At 39.5% G+C, this 16302-nt stretch overlaps 1 protein-coding gene across 1 annotated transcript in view; it reads left to right on the top strand.

The window, feature by feature from the left end:
- The window catches only part of mtrex.S (Mtr4 exosome RNA helicase S homeolog), an 83489-nt gene that overhangs the window by 6025 nt on the left and 61162 nt on the right, over positions 1-16302 (top strand). The window contains exons 3-9 of the mRNA XM_018244486.2: positions 187-253; positions 6901-6963; positions 9642-9754; positions 10287-10461; positions 10580-10670; positions 10915-11039; positions 12601-12699. Coding sequence (XP_018099975.1) covers positions 187-253; positions 6901-6963; positions 9642-9754; positions 10287-10461; positions 10580-10670; positions 10915-11039; positions 12601-12699 — 733 coding nt within the window. The remainder of the gene's footprint in view (positions 1-186; positions 254-6900; positions 6964-9641; positions 9755-10286; positions 10462-10579; positions 10671-10914; positions 11040-12600; positions 12700-16302) is intronic.

Genomic DNA, 16302 nt, shown 5'->3' with positions numbered 1-16302 from the left:
TTATAGAATTAGCCATTCTATTACATACTAAAAGTTAACTTAAAAAAAAATTGTTTTTAAAGTTGCACACAGACTGAATGCAAGCAGCTTTTAACACACAAACACTTTGATTTCCCAAATGTGTCCTCAGGCCTGAATGTTAGTGCTTGTATTTTTAATGTTTTTTGTTTTTTTGTTCCCCTGCAGCCTAGCAGATCTAATGCCACGACTAAAAGTTCAAGAAGTAGAAACAGTGGAAGGCTGTAATCATGAGGTGAGTGCCTTTACAAGCGGTTTTAATATTTCCCTAAGCATATCATTTCTCCATACTCTACTTTATTCCATACTCGATCCTGTTTTTGCACTGTGCAGTGCTATTATTCTTATTTGCAGCATTTGTAGATTAGTAATGATCCAAGCCTTTAAAGTTGTGCACATGAGCTCACCATGACCCTGCATATGCTTTGTGTCTTCTGGGCAGCTGTTGAGAAATCAAATTTAGCAGTCTTTTCTGTGAATCTAAATCAATTGCTAATCAGTCTTGTATTGTGACTTTAACATTACATATAATGTTACATATACTGTACTTATACTGTACCCTAAGCTCAGTAAGTGACTGCAGCACAGAGCATGTGTAGTGAATCGGCAGAAAAGAAGATGGGGAGCTATTGGGGAATCTTTGGAGACACAGATCTTAAAGTGGACCTGTCACCTACACATAAAAAGCTGCATAATGAAAGTCCTTTGCAAATTAAATATGAAACCCCAAAAAAATTGTTCATTAAAACATCCATACCTGTTATAAAGGTGTTTAAATATCTAAACTGTCAATCAAATACTACCTGCCCTGCCTCTATGCCCGTGGCATAGAGGAGGGGCAGTCAATTACTTTCACTTTCCATTCAGCACTTCCTACATGTCACTGCTCTCCTCACATTCCCCCTTCCCTCCTCAGGCTTTATAATTGTGTAGGGCACTGCACATGGACATTAGGTCCCCCATTCTGGTGCATACACAAGATTTTGGGGTAATACACAATTTCTCTTAATAACCGTGTCCACAAAATGGCAGCTGCCTGCTTGCTGTGATTGTATAATTCCAAGACAGAAGGAAACAAAATGTAAGTAATAAATAGTGTAAGTAAAGTTTATTTTGCTCAACTAACATGATAGAAAAGAATTTGAAATTATTTCTTAGGGGGACAGGTCCCCTTTAAGGGCTGAGGTTGACTTGGGCTGGTACAGAAATCCAAAATATAATGTACAACATTTCTATCTACTTCTTTAGTTACGCTTCAGTTCTCCTTGAAGATCAGCATTTTCAAACCCACTGCAAGTTGAGTACAATAATAAAATTGATACATTTTCAACCAAACCTAGGGTTGCCACCTTTTATAAAAAAAATTTTATCGGCTGCTGGGGGGGGCCTCAAATGGGCGGGGTGTGACATCAAAAGGGGCGGGGCCACGCGACGGAGACCCGCGGACGCTAGAAGAGGCAAAAAAAGGTAAGTTGCAGGGGATTGGGGGCAGGCCGAGGGCTCCTTTTGATTGTATTACAAATTTACCGGCAGCTACATTGCCGGTAAATTTGTAATACCGGCCTTGGCAGGTATTTTACCGGCTAGGCCGGTAAAATACCAGCCGGGTGGCAACCCTAACCAAACCTGACCTGCTGTGCTGCAGTGTTTTTTTTTTTTTGGTTGGTTTTTTTTTTTTGGGGGGGGTAGCCTCAGACTTGCCCATTTCTGACCTCACCAAAAGCAGGTTGCAAGTTTATAAATACAAGCATCATGATTTTTTACACTGACTGAGTTGGTTGGAAAAAGGGGGAGGGTCTGATCCAGGGAGAGCTTTAGGTATCAGAAAATAGTTTGTTGGGTCCCCTGGGTTTTGGGCTGGTCTGGGCAATGCTACTGCTATGGTCTACTGAAATTAATTGTAATTATGACTGCATCTAAAAGATGATCTTACAAAACCATATATAGGTGTAGTTATGAGTCAGCCCTAAACTGCTCCTGCATTACACCACTTGCTCTGTATATTATAGACTCGGCTCGAATCTGGCATTACAGTGGGTGCCCTGAGACTTACTTTAATTTAATCCAAAATTGACAATGCAGCTATGCATAGTATTAATGGAACCAGAGACATACAAATTTATTTTTCTGTACAATATTGGCATCAATATTTATTCTGCTAAATTAAGAGACCTTGAAGTCAAATGCTGAGCTTCTCTTGCCTTATTCAACAGCAGAATAAGTGTAAGAATACGTTTTTTTAAGGCAAGATGGTAGATCTTAAAACAACACTTAATAGTAAAAGCTAAGTCCCACTGAGACAGATTCAGTTACATTAAAGGGATCCTGTCATCGGAAAATATGTTTTTTCAAAACACATCAGTTAATAGTGCTACTCCTGCAGAATTCTGCACTGAAATCCATTTCTCAAAAGGGCAAACAGATTTTTTTATATTCAATTTTGAAATCTGACATGGGGCTAGACATATTGTCAATTTCCCAGCTGCCCCCAGTCATGTGACTTGTGCCTGCACTTTAGGAGAGAAATGCTTTCTGGCAGGCTGCTGTTTTTCCTTCTCAATGTAACTGAATGTGTCTCAGTGGGACATGGGTTTTTACTATTGAGTGCTGTTCTTAGATCTACCAGGCAGCTGTTATCTTGTGTTAGGGAGCTGATATCTGGTTACCTTCCCATTGTTCTTTTGTTGAGCTGCTGGGGGGTGGGGGGGAAGGGAGGGGGGTGAAATCACTCTAACTTGCAGTAAAGAGTGATTGAAGAGCACAAGTCACATGACTGGGGGCAGCTGGGAAACTGACAATATGTCTAGCCCCATGTTTTCAAAATTGAATATAAAAAATCTGGAGAAATGGCAGCACTATTAACTGATGCGTTTTGAAAAAAACATGTTTCCCATTACAGTATCCCTTTAAGAGTTCTTGCGCGTGTAGTAGATTCATTGCTATTACCGCTTGCAACAGACAGGTGGCGCTCTTCTGCATTAAACATTTGCAGACGGATCTAAAGCTTTCTAGGCGTAATTACTACTTGCAACCAACAGGTGTCGCTGTATTCCAAATGATCATCTGTAATAGTTCTGTAGATGAAAGAAGGTCTATATCTTTTTTTTTTGTTCCTACAGCGCTACTTTTGTATCAGCACCGTTTAAGCAGAACCAGGAATTAATTGGACAAAAGGGTTTGTTAAAATATTACATTGGTTTTGGTACAATAATTTAGCACATAGATAATAGGATGGAGGTTTCTGTCCCATAGAGCTAAGAATGTAATTGGCATATTCTCTGTGAAATAATGACATGCTGTGGCCGGGCACTATTACTTACAGTACCAACGTTTAACCAGCAGGTGGCACTGTTCGTTCCCCAGCCTAAGCCAAATAGATCAATTGTAATTTCCTCATACAACCAACAGGTGGTGCTGTCTCCATTATCATCCGCATATTTTTACCACTGTGTCCTGCTGGCTGCTTCACGCAAACACTGATAAAGTCAAAGAGCAGTTCAGCAACATCCATTTGTATTCCAATTAACTCTTCAACCATTGCACATGAAATGCCATTAAAGTAAGAGCAAGAACTTCTAGTATCTGATCAGTTATCGCGCTTCTAACGGACTGTTCCTCTGTGCATTGTCGCTAGTGGATTAAGAGTACAACCAATAGGTGGCGCTATACGATTACCGGTTCTTTGATGTATTTGCGGCAGTTACTGCTCATAACCAACAGATGTCGCTAGTGGGCAGAGTACAACCAATAGGTGGCGCTATACGATTACCGATTCTTTGATGTATTTGCGGCAGTTACTGCTCATAACCAACAGATGTCGCTAGTGGGCAGAGTACAACCAATAGGTGGCGCTACACAAATAGCGGTTCGTTGATGTACTTACTGCTGATAACCAACAGAGGTCGCTAGCGGACAGAGTACAACCAATAGGTGGCGCTACACGAGTAGCTGTTCTCTAATATACTTACTGCTGTTAACCAACAGAGGTCGCTAGCGGACAGAGTACAACCAATAGGTGGCGCTACACAAATAGCGGTTCTTTGATGTATTTGCGGCAGTTACTGCTCACAACCAACAGATGTCGCTAGCAGATAGAGTACAACCAATAGGTGGTGCTATACGAGAATCGGCTCTCTGTTAGCGACATCTGTTGGTTATCAGCAGTAACTGCAGCAACTACATCAGACAGAGTACAACCAATAGGTGGCGCTATATGATTAGCATTTCCCTGATGTATTTTATTATAGGTCAGTGCTGTCCTCCTTCATTGCAGCCAGAAATATTGATAAGTTAAATGTTTTGCTGTCAAGAATATTGACATGATGTTAGATTTTTATATTTAAGTAAAGCTCGTTGGCGATGTGGGAACTATAAAGTAAGTTTATCCTGTAGATAACAGACTAAATGAAAGGCTCTCATTCTATTGCAGTAAAGGAATACTTTATAATCTCTGTATATTTAATATTCCAGTGTGGAAATTTTCACTCACTCGCAAAATGCATCTTGAAGTGCAAGGGCTTAAGCACACGGGCAGATTCGAGGAGATTTAGTCGCCTCTTCTTCGGTGCGACGATCTCCCGACCTGTGGGCGACTTGGGAAATCGAAATGCCACGAGTGCATTGCCACAGACGATTTTTCATTTTAGCAGGCGAAAGGCAGTTTGGGGAGATCGTCGCCCCGAAGAAAAGGCGATTAGTCGCCAGGCGACTAAATCTGCCCGTGTGCTAAAGCCCTAAAGCAGCTCTTTAATACAGACAGTCGTCGGGTTACGTACAAGATAGGGTCTGTAGGTTTGTTCGTAAGTTGAATTGAAATTGAAACATATACATTTACTAATTAAATGCAACAAAGTATTTCTTTTTACCTTTCTGTGCTCTTCATTAGACAACACACACTAGAGGGGATTGGGGCATTAAAGCTAAATGCTAATAAAGGCCAAGCAAACCACAGCACATTACTGTAATAACCTCTGTTTGTACGTGTGAGTTGTATGTAAGTCGGGTGTATGTAACTCGAGGACTCCCTGTACTTTAAATGCAGAAAATAAAGATGATTCACTATGAAGAAAAATGTATTCATTTGTACGTTTAGGGGCAAATTTATGAAGGGTCGAATTGAAAATTAGAAATCTAATTTTCACGTTTTTTTTTTTTTATAGCCAAAACTGTCAAATTCGACTAGGGAATTGTTAAAATTCGATTTTTTTTTTTTTAATTCGATTTTCGTAAAGTATCATTCACTGGCCCTTTAAGAATTGAAATTCGACTATTCACCACGTTAAACCTGCTGAATTGCTGTTTTAACCTATGGAAGATGTCCTGGGATTATTTTGGAGTTGTTTGCAGCCTTCCTGACATTACAGTTTTTTTTCTTTGAAATTTGAATTTTACAAACTCCAATTTTGCATTCATGGGAGTTTACGGGTGTTTAAAATAACCCGGATGAACTCGAAATTCGACCCTTGATAAATCTGCCCCTTAAAGGAGAATTCACCCCTAAAGTTAAAAAAAAAAACCCTACCTCCCACCCTTCATATAGCCCCCCTCCCTCTTCCCCCCCCCGCCTAAGCATTACCCTGGGCAAATGCTTTACTTTCCCCTCCGTGCAGATTCTGTTTAGGGCAGTTCAAGGACTCCATCTTCGTCTCTTCGGTAAGTAAGTGCTGTATTGTCGCATGCGGAGTAGGAGCAATTTTCTGTGCATGCGACAAAACTCACGGAAATTGCTGAATCACCGGTCTCATTCTGAAGATTACCGAAGCGGCTGAAGATGGCGCCCGTGAACTCCGCTAAAGTAAAAACTTAGGGGCATTTGCCCGGGGCAAAATTTAGGCTGGGGGGAGGAGTTTTTTTACTTTAGGGTTTAGTTCTCCTTTAATGTGATCCGCTGGTTTTTGGCAAAACTATTGGCATATATTTGTATACAAGACACTGTACTCTGGAACAAGGCAAGGGCAAGGCCAGACGTAGCGTTATTTACGTTACGTTTTTAAAAAAGCTCCATCGGGCGTAAATACGCCACTGAAACCACACGCGACTATCAACATGTGTTTTTCAGCACGTAGGTTTCTTTTCCCAACATTGTTCTCATTCCCTATAATTCTGCTGACTAGAAATAGAAAATAGAAAAGCTATTTACATGCAAAATGGAACAGGAATGATCGTCAATATGCAACGTAATCATGTCACTGGCCTAATACACCGTAAAACCGCATATGCGTCATTTATCTCTTAAGAATTTGGACGCCATATTTAAAATACGCTGTGTATTTACGTGAAACTTGCCCATGGAGTCTATTGATTTGGTAGTTTCTTGACGTATTGGCTTTTCTGCTGAAAAATGCCAATCCTGGCATCTGTGGCAGATTTCGGCTTGCAAGCGCCCCCTGTGAGAATTGCCATAGTGTGTTTTCCATTAGTTTCAGTGGTAGTGCAGTTTATGCGTATTAACGCCTGAGTTTTTTTTTTTAAAAACGCCACGTCTGGCCTTGCCCTTAAGGCACATTAATTAAACCGAGCAGGACCGCAAATCAAATTTGTTGGTACAAGATTGTTGGATTCCTGTGCAGCAGCAGCACACGCAAAAAAACCACTGCATGAGATAAAATTTCACTCCCGCATTCCACTTGGCTTCTTCATTTCAACTGTGCAAAAGCAGTGGGTGTAAATGCTTTTCCTGAGGAAAAATGTGGGGATTTAAAAGGAATGTTCACCGGCTGCTCGAGATATTCCTGGAACTGAGTAGAACTATCTGTTAACACAATATTTAAGAAGGCTTACGGCCAAGAAGTATTGAGTCTGTTGCTCTGTGTTAATAGATCCCATTTCCCATTATTAGCACACGCAGCTCATGGTTTTCTTTTATGTTTTTTTTTTTTGCAGGTTGCACTTCCCGCAGATGACGAATACATGCCTTTAAAACCACGAGTTGGAAAAGCAGCAAAGGTTTGTGTTTTGGTTTTTATTTTCCCATGTACTCCCTGTGATGTCTAGGTGAAACAAAAGAAACAGAAAGCCTTAAGTGTTGCCTGCACAGAGTTTCCTTTTGCACATCTGACATCATACAGCTCAGCAGAAGCCTATTGACTTGCCTTGTCCAACGTGTTCTCTGTAGAATATTCAGCATTGAAACAGCAAAGATGATGAACACTCATAATAAAGCTGGGCCTGTATTAAAGGGGTTGTTCACTTTTGAGAAAACAGTTGGTATGATGTAGAGAGTGATATTCTGATATAATTTATAATTGGTTCTCATTTTTTATTATTTGTGTTTTTTGAGTTATTTAGCTTTATTTCAGCAGCTCTTCCTTTTGCATTTTAACAGTCTGGTAGCTAGGGTCCGAATTACTCAATGCAAAACTCAAATGCAAAACCAAGCATTGATTTTAAAGGGATACTGTCATGGGGAAAAAACATTTTTTTCAAAAGGAATCTGTTAATAGTGCTGCCCCAGCAGAATTCTGCACTGAAATCCATTTCTCAAAAGAGCAAACAGATTTTTTTATATTCAATTTTGAAATCTGACATGGGGCTAGACATATTGTCAATTTCCCAGCTGCCCCAAGTCATGTGACTTGTGCTCTGATAAACTTCAATCACTCTTTACTGCTGTACTGCAAGTTGGAGTGATATCACCCCCCTCCCTTTTTCCCCAAGCAGCCAAACAAAAGAACAATGGGAAGGTAACCAGATAGCAGCTCCCTAACACAAGATAACAGCTGCCTGGTAGATCTAAGAACAGCACTCAATAGTAAAAACCCATGTCTCACTGAGAAACATTCAGTTACATTGAGAAGGAAAAACAGCAGCCTGCCAGAAAGCATTTCTCTCCTAAAGTGCAGGCACAAGTCACATGACATGGGGCAGCTGGGAAATTGACAAAATGTCTAGCCCCATGTGAGATTTCAAAAATGAATATAAAAAAATCTGTTTGCTGGTTTGAGAAATGGATTTCAGTGCAGAATTCTGCTGGAGCAGCACTATTAACTGATTCATTTTGAAAAAATTTTTCCCATGACAGTATCCCTTTAATAAGAGACTGTGATGTGAATAGGAGAGACCTGAATAGAAAGATGAGTTATAAAAATTAGCAGTAACAATACATTTGTAGCCTTAGAGTATTTGATTTTAGAAGGGGTCAGCGACACCCATTTGAAAGCTGCAAAAAGTAAAAAAAAAAACAGGCAAATAACTATAAAATTATACAAAATAAATAATGAAAACCAATTCAAAAGTTGCTTAGAAATGGTCATTCTATAACATAATAAAAGTTACTTTAAAGGTGAACCACCCCTTTAAAGGGACCCGTCACCCAAAATAAATATTCAAAATCCTATTTTATCAAATTAGTCAAGCAAAATGGACTTTAATTACAATATGTAAATGATTTGAATCTTGTTTCCATCAGTCTGGGAATTCATAATTATAGCAAGGAGGCAGGAGCCATTTTATGGACACTGTTATTTAGACAAGTCTTGTATCATCTCAGAATCTTGTTTGTGCACCAGAATGGGGTCAGTACCGGACTGGCCAGGCAGGACACCGGGAAAAAACCCAGTGGGCCCCCGCCGGGCCAGACGCCCTCTCCAAATATTTAAATTTTGAAAAAAAATATTGAGTATAACACTTATATATTTTTTTTTTACTTACCTGGTGGAACAGTCACTCTTTGTTGGTAGAAGCAGGATAATTAGAATTGCGGATGGAACCAATTTTATTACCCAAAATTTGTGACCCAAACTTTTTTTTTAAATTGTAGACTTTCTGTTTATAAACGCAAAACTGTCAAACTAATACATTTTTCTTTAGTCCCAAAGCTGGCAATGGGCTAGACCGAGATAGCAATAATGGGGTTGTTCACCTTTAAATTAACTTTTGTTTTGATGTAGAGAGTGATATTCTGAGACAATATGCAATTACTTTTTTTTTATAATTATTTGTGGGTTTTGAGTTATTTAGCTTTTTATTCAGCAGCTCTCCAGTTTTCAGTTTCAGCAATCTGGTTTTTAGGGTCCAAATTACCCCAACAACGCTGCACTGATTTGTATGAGAGACTGGAGTATGAATAGAAGAGGTCTGAATGGAAAGATGAGCAATAAAAAGTAGCAATAACGATACATTTGTAGCCTTAGGGCTCTTACACATGAGCGTTCTGACCTGCGCTCCCCTGCGTTCCATTTTTTGGCGTTCAGCCGCAGGGGAGCGCAGGAATAGACGCAAGTCATTCTTTGAAATGGGGCTGTACTCACTCAGGCACATGTAGGCGCCGAACGCAGGAAAAATGCAGCATGTTGCGTCTGAACCTGCGTTCGGTGCCTACACGCGCCTGAGTGAGTACAGCCCCATTTCAAATAATGACTTGCGTCTATTCCTGCGCTCCCCTGCGGCTGAACGCCAAAAACCGGAACGCAGGGGAGCGCAGGTCAGAACGCTCATGTGTAAGAGCCCTTACAGAGCATTTGTTTTTTTTTAGGTGGGGTCTGTGACCCCCATTTGAATGTTGAAAAGAGTCAGAAAAAGACAATCAATAACTTGCTTAGAAGTGGCCATTCTATAACATTTTTTCATTTTTAAAATTTTATTTAATGAAGGAAGATGACTAACAATATATCTTCTGTTTGCAGGAATATCCATTTATTCTGGATGCTTTCCAGAGAGAAGCAATTCTGTGTATCGACAACAACCAGTCTGTCCTGGTCTCCGCTCACACATCTGCTGGGAAAACTGTTTGTGCGGAGTATGTTATGTGTTTCCATAATTCATTATAATTCAATGTACCTTACTGACTATTCCATTCTCTTACATTTGCCTCTGTTCCTTTGCAATGTGCTTATAGAGTAAATGTTCTAGTGTTGCAGTTGTCGTGTTCCATATGTAATGCAATCTAAATGAACTGGAGCGCACTGACAAGTTTTCTGGAATATAAAATGCCTTTTTTTTTTAGCAATACATTGGCACAGATGTACCAATTTATTGCTAATGAAGGAATTTTTTATTCCATTTAGTTTACAAGTGCTCACATCCTTATCAAATGGGAAATAATAAAAAATAATGGAGTTAACGTGTCAAGACAGCGTAAAAAAAACAATACAGAAAATGCCCTAATCTGTAGAAAATTATCAAGAACCATTTATTCCCTCTTTGCTATAACTGCAGTAAAGCACTGCGTATCTTGACAGCGCTATATAAATAAATGATGATGATGATGAAGAAGAAGAACCCTTTAGTTAATCACCTCATTAATATCTAACTTATCTGCTCCTTTCCAGATATGCAATTGCACTGGCTCTGCGTGAAAAACAGCGGGTTATTTTCACTAGCCCTATCAAAGCCCTTAGCAACCAGAAATACAGAGAAATGTACGAAGAATTCCAGGATGTTGGATTAATGACAGGAGATGTCACCATCAACCCTACAGCCTCCTGCCTTATTATGACAACTGAGGTGCGTTGTTTTTCCTCCCATTGTGCCAGTCTGTTATCCTTTCACACATGCTCAGCCAAGGTCCCAAGCATTCTCTATACTGAAACTCTTGTTATTTTTTTGCCTTTCACCATTGTAGATTTTGCGCAGCATGTTATACAGAGGATCTGAAGTCATGCGTGAAGTGGCCTGGGTTATTTTTGATGAGATTCATTACATGAGAGATGCAGGTATAGATCAGTATTGTGTGCTTCTGACTGACTTTTCACTGCCTATTAGTCCTGGATTTAATTAATCCGAATGCTCAGTACGGTATTACTCATAGCATATTCGCTTGCTAGCGTTATGTAAAATGTTTCATCTTGTGATGATATAAGAGGTTGTATCTCTGGTTCAGGAGTGTGCCGCCTAGTTGCGAGGGTTTAACTCCTCATAGACGTGTGTGATTACCATGCAATTCTCATGTTTTCACAGAAAGAGGAGTAGTCTGGGAGGAGACCATTATACTTCTGCCAGATAATGTGCATTATGTGTTCCTGTCAGCCACCATCCCAAATGCACGTCAGTTTGCTGAATGGATCTGTCATCTTCATAAACAGGTACTTACTTGAGCATATTTAAAGGAGAATTCAATCCTAAAGTTTAAAAAACCTCTACCCCGTACCCCCCTACCTTACATAGATCGCCCCCCAGGGGGGTACGGGGTAAAAAACCTCTACCCCGTACCCCCCTACCCTACATAGATACCCCCCCCAGGGGGGTACGGGGTAAAAAACCTCTACCCCGTATCCCCCTACCCTACATAGATCCCCCCCCCAGCCTAAATGTTATCCCGGGCAAATGCCCCTAACGTTTAACTTCACGGGCGCCATCTTCAGCCGCTTCAGTAATCTTCGGAATAAGACCAGCAATTCGGCAATTTTCATTAGTTTCAGCGCTTGCGCAGTTGTCGAGACACAGAAAATTGCTCCAATTGCGCATGTGCCACTACGCCAGTCTCATTCCGAAGATTTCCGAAGAGAAGAAAATGGCGCCCATGAACTCCGATGCCTGACTCTGCAACGAGGGGTAAGTAAAATGTTTGGGACATTTGTCCAGGGTTTAACTTTAGGGTTGAATTCTCCTTTAAGTAGTTTGCATAATTTTCTGAACACAAATATAGGGGTCTGTGCTCCTTCCAACTGCTCCCTGACAGCCTTTTGTGGCGTCCGTAATTCCACGGCATCTGCTGTGCATTGCCCAACCCTAATTTAGGGTAACCTCCTGTGCATTTAGGACACTGATTTTTAATAAGATATGAGTCTGTGTTTGGTCAGGAGTTTAACCATTATACGACTTACTCATGTCACTGGATGTTGTCTTGCCCCTTGTGCCCAGAATTTTCTTTTTATCTCTTATTTCTTAGAAATATTTATTGCTTGTTCTTATTCTACTCTCAGCCTGTGCTGCTGAAATTTCAAACTAGAAATCTGATTAACAGTATTGGGGGTTATTTATCAAAATCCGAATTTATCTCATTATTTTTTGAAATATACTTTGACCAAATCCGCAAGGGTTATTTCCCCTTATTTATCAATACATTTTCCCAAAAAATTCCAGTGCAGAAAAAAATCATGAAAATCATACAAAAATCTAAATCGTACACATTTTTCAGATTTTACACCTGAAAACTCAGATCTTTTCAGATTTTGACAGAAAACCACTAAATCTTCGGCTTTTTGCACGAAACCCAGTGCAGATCAGGATATCTTTGGGACTTCTCCCATTGACTTATATACCACCTTGTCAGGTCTGAGATGCCGGATTTTCAGATTCAGACCTTTTCCATCCTGGGGTATAATAAATCACAAAAAAATCTTTTTTTGGGTGTTTTTTTTTCACTAAAAATTCAGATTTGAAGTAAAAAAAAAACTCAAATTATTGGCATTCGGACTTTAATAAATAATTCCCTAAGTGAAACATTAAAAAATATTATAAATGAAGCCAAATTGCGAATTTATAAGAAACTTCCTTTATGTCAAGTTAAATTTATTTTAAGTTGAGCTTTAACCTCCAGCTACTGTAACCTTAGCATTTGTTCACTCATTAGTCCATGTTTTTAGGAATAACGAAGTAATATTTCTAAAAGATCACTTTTTTTTTTTTTGGTTTTGTTTTCAGCCTTGTCACGTCATTTACACAGACTATCGACCCACTCCTCTTCAACATTACATCTTTCCAGCAGGGGGAGATGGACTGCATCTTGTTGTGGATGAAAATGTAAGATACTTTTTATAAACCATAAATGATAAAATGTACTGTCCTTTATTGTACATGATATTTGTCTAAAGTTCTGCTTTCTTGATTAGCGGTTTTGACAAATGCAACCATCCAATTAAGATTTGAAATACTGTAAGTCTGTATGCAGGCAATATTGGTTGTCTGTTTTGGTACTTCTTCACTGGAACAAGCAGCCCATTGGCTTATGTATAGGCCAAAACACTTCACAATCAATATCTGATAAGGGTTTGTTCAGCTATTAATTAAACTGGGCCAAAAGTGCAGTTGGAGAAATGCTGTGTTGTCTAAGTATGACATCAATGGCATTTCACTGCTTCCCTCGGTGATCCTAATTTTGGATAGCCTTTTAGAGGGACGGTTCAGTCGGATCTAGTTACCCATATGGGTGAGCCAATAAGACCAGTGATCCCCAACCAGTAGCTCGTGAGCAACATGTTGCTCTCCAACCCCTTGGATGTTGCTCTCAATGTCCTAAAAGCAGGTCCTTATTTTTGAATCCCAGGCTTGGATGCAAGTTTTAATTGTATAATAACCAAGTATAGTGCCAAGTAAAGCCAAATAGCCAATCACAGCCCTTATTTGGCACCCCAGGGGACTTTTTCATGCTTGTGTTGCTTCCCAACTCTTTTTACATTTGAATGTGGCTCACGGGTAAAAAAGGTTGGAAACCCCCTGGCCTAGACAAACAGATTTTCGCTTGCAATTGCTCTTTTAAATCTCATTTAAAGTATCACATATATTTCTGTGAGAGATGCATTGAAATGTCATGTTATGTGCAGTTCTCTGAGCAAAGCTCTACAATATATTTTTCAATTGACCATCACGTTAAATTGATTTGGAATATAGATTGTACATTTGATGTGAATGATGTATACTCTCTGCAGAATATGCTGCCGTTGTGTACATGAACAATAATATAATTCACGCAGTAAGTCCCCTTACCAGACCCCCGGGATACCCAACCTTTTGTACACATGTACCCATGAGCCACATTCAAATGTAAAAAAAAAGTTGGCGAGCATCACACGAATGCAAAAACTTCCTGGAGGTCCCAGTTATTGACTAAAAAAACCTCTGTTTGGCAGTACATTTGGTTTTTATGCAACTAAAGCTTGGCCCCGATCAAGGAATTAAAAATAAGCACCTGTTCCAAGGCCACTGGGAGCAAAATCCAAGGAGTTGGTGAGAAACATGTTGATCACGAGCCACTGGTTGGGGACCACTGGTCTGCATCATTTTAACTGAAACTTGTAAAACTGATTTTTATCTGCATTGATGCTAACGATGCTGGGAGCTGGATACTTCGTATCCCATTTTAAGTGGGCAAAGTTGGCCTATTTCAACTGCTGATCCACCCCACTTTTTAGGGTAAGGGCACACGGGAGATTTGGGTAGATTAGTCGTCCAGGCGACTAATCGCCTCTTCTTCGGGGCTACAAGCTCCTCAAACTGCCTTCCCCTACCTTCTCGCCGGCTATAATGAAAAATGACCAGCTGTATGGCACTCGTTCGCCGGGCCGACTAATCTCCCCGAATCTGCCTTGTACCCATTGCTTGCAGCAGGTTCTCTTCTGATGCCGTGTTTGTGTTCACATGTCTGGCCATATGTTCCTTTCCTTTTGTTTGTGCTGCTCTGCAGGTTAGCTCATATACTTTACAAGTAATATGGGGGGTGCATGTTTTTGCTCTCTGCATGGTTTTTAAAGCCATGATGTAAATTATTGAGGTTTGACAGCTTTAACTGTCCAGCAGAGTTTGCTGTTTATAAGTTTGCAGGTTTATATGATGTAGTAAAAATAACTTGTAAAACTTAATTTACCTTTCAGATGTTGCATAGTGCCTTGTATTTCAATACTGATCCCTTTGGATCCAGTTTTACTTTAAAATTGTATCCTACCCTGTTGGGTCTGTTTGTTTGGTCACTGTTCTTAGTTATTTTTCCTGATGGTTTAGGCAGAAGCAACGCTGGGCAGATTTCCAGCAGCTTGTGGGACATGTTTCTGTCTATGGAACAAGCCATAATATTCATGTGAAGTTAGTGGGTTGGAACTTTTTTGCAGTGCCTGTGTCTCTGGATCTAAGCAACTTAGTATGACTTGCATACGCACTCCTAGTTTTGAGTCAATAGATTATTGCCAGCCATTTGTAATGAGGCTGCCACACAAAATGTGTTTGTTGTCCTATTTATTAAAGGGATAGCAGGGTTTGTCTATACCCCTCAAACAATGCAGGTCTCTAAAAAATCTATTTGCATAAAACTGCTCATGTGTAAAACCCTGCTTCATGTAAATAAACAATTTTCACAATAATATTCGTTTTTAGTAGTATGTGCCATTGGGTAATCCTAAATAGAAAATTGCCTTTTTAAAAAATAAGGGCCGCCCCCTGGAATCCTACGATTCACAGTGCACACAAACAAAGCAAACAAACCATACATGAATTCTTAAATGAATTGGCGCTCTAATTGAATCAAGTCATTATTGTTTATTAATTAAAAGAATTTATTGACATTCTTGTACTGCACCTTAGTTTTTTAAAATTTAATAGCAAGCTCCGGCACTTTATATACCTAAGAGTTGGATTAATCAGTATGACATCCGATAATTGATTTCTTGTTCCTAAGTTATCAGCACTTTCAGCTATTTCCAATGGAGAGGCATTTTCAGGAGATTTGTCACCTTCAGCTGTACATATTTTTCGTGGGCGACAAATCTCCCTGTCGTAATTAACATATAATAAACTGTAAGAGCAGTGGCAGACAGGAGGATTTGTCGCCCGCAGTCACGCATAAATAATCGCTGGCGATCCCTGTTGGCCACTGCCCTTACAGAATAGTATGTATTAAAGGAAAATTATACCCCAAAATGAATACTTAAGAAACAGTTGATATCAAATGAAGTGGCATATTAAAGAATCTCACCAAACTGATATATATATATATATATATATATATATATATATATATATATATATATATATATAGTATTTAAGTAAATATTGCCCTTTTACATATTTTTTTCCCTTGAACCACCATTTGTGATGGTCTGTGTGCTGCCTCGGAGATCACCTGACCAGAAATACTGCAGCTCTAACTGTAACAGGAAGAAGTGTGGAAGCAAAAGACACAACTCTGTTTGTTAATTGGCTCATGTGACCTAACATGTATGGGGGAATATTTATCAAAGAGTGAAGTTAGAGATCACTACAGTCTGCTAGAGTGAAATACCGCCTCTCTTCATTCTTTTCTATGGGATTTCAAAGGTGCATTTAAAAATCCCATAGAAATGAATGGAGAGTGGCTGAATTTCACTCTAGCAGACTGTGGTGATCTCTAACTTCACTCTTTGATAAATATACCCCATGGTTTGTTTGTGTGCACTGTGAATCCTAGAATCCCAAGGGGCTGTCCTTTTTTAAATTGTCAATTTTCTGTTTATGCCAATTACTGTGGTTATTATGAAAATGGTTTATTTACATGAAGCAAGGTTTTACATATGAGACCTACATTGTTCAGCGGGATAGTTTTCCTTTCATTACTTTAAAATGCTTTTATTTTTTGGTGTTACTGTTGCTTTAATATAC

Source organism: Xenopus laevis, chromosome 1S, assembly GCF_017654675.1.
Source record: "Xenopus laevis strain J_2021 chromosome 1S, Xenopus_laevis_v10.1, whole genome shotgun sequence".
Lineage (NCBI taxonomy): Eukaryota > Metazoa > Chordata > Amphibia > Anura > Pipidae > Xenopus > Xenopus laevis.
This window is presented reverse-complemented; position numbering and strand designations above follow the sequence as displayed.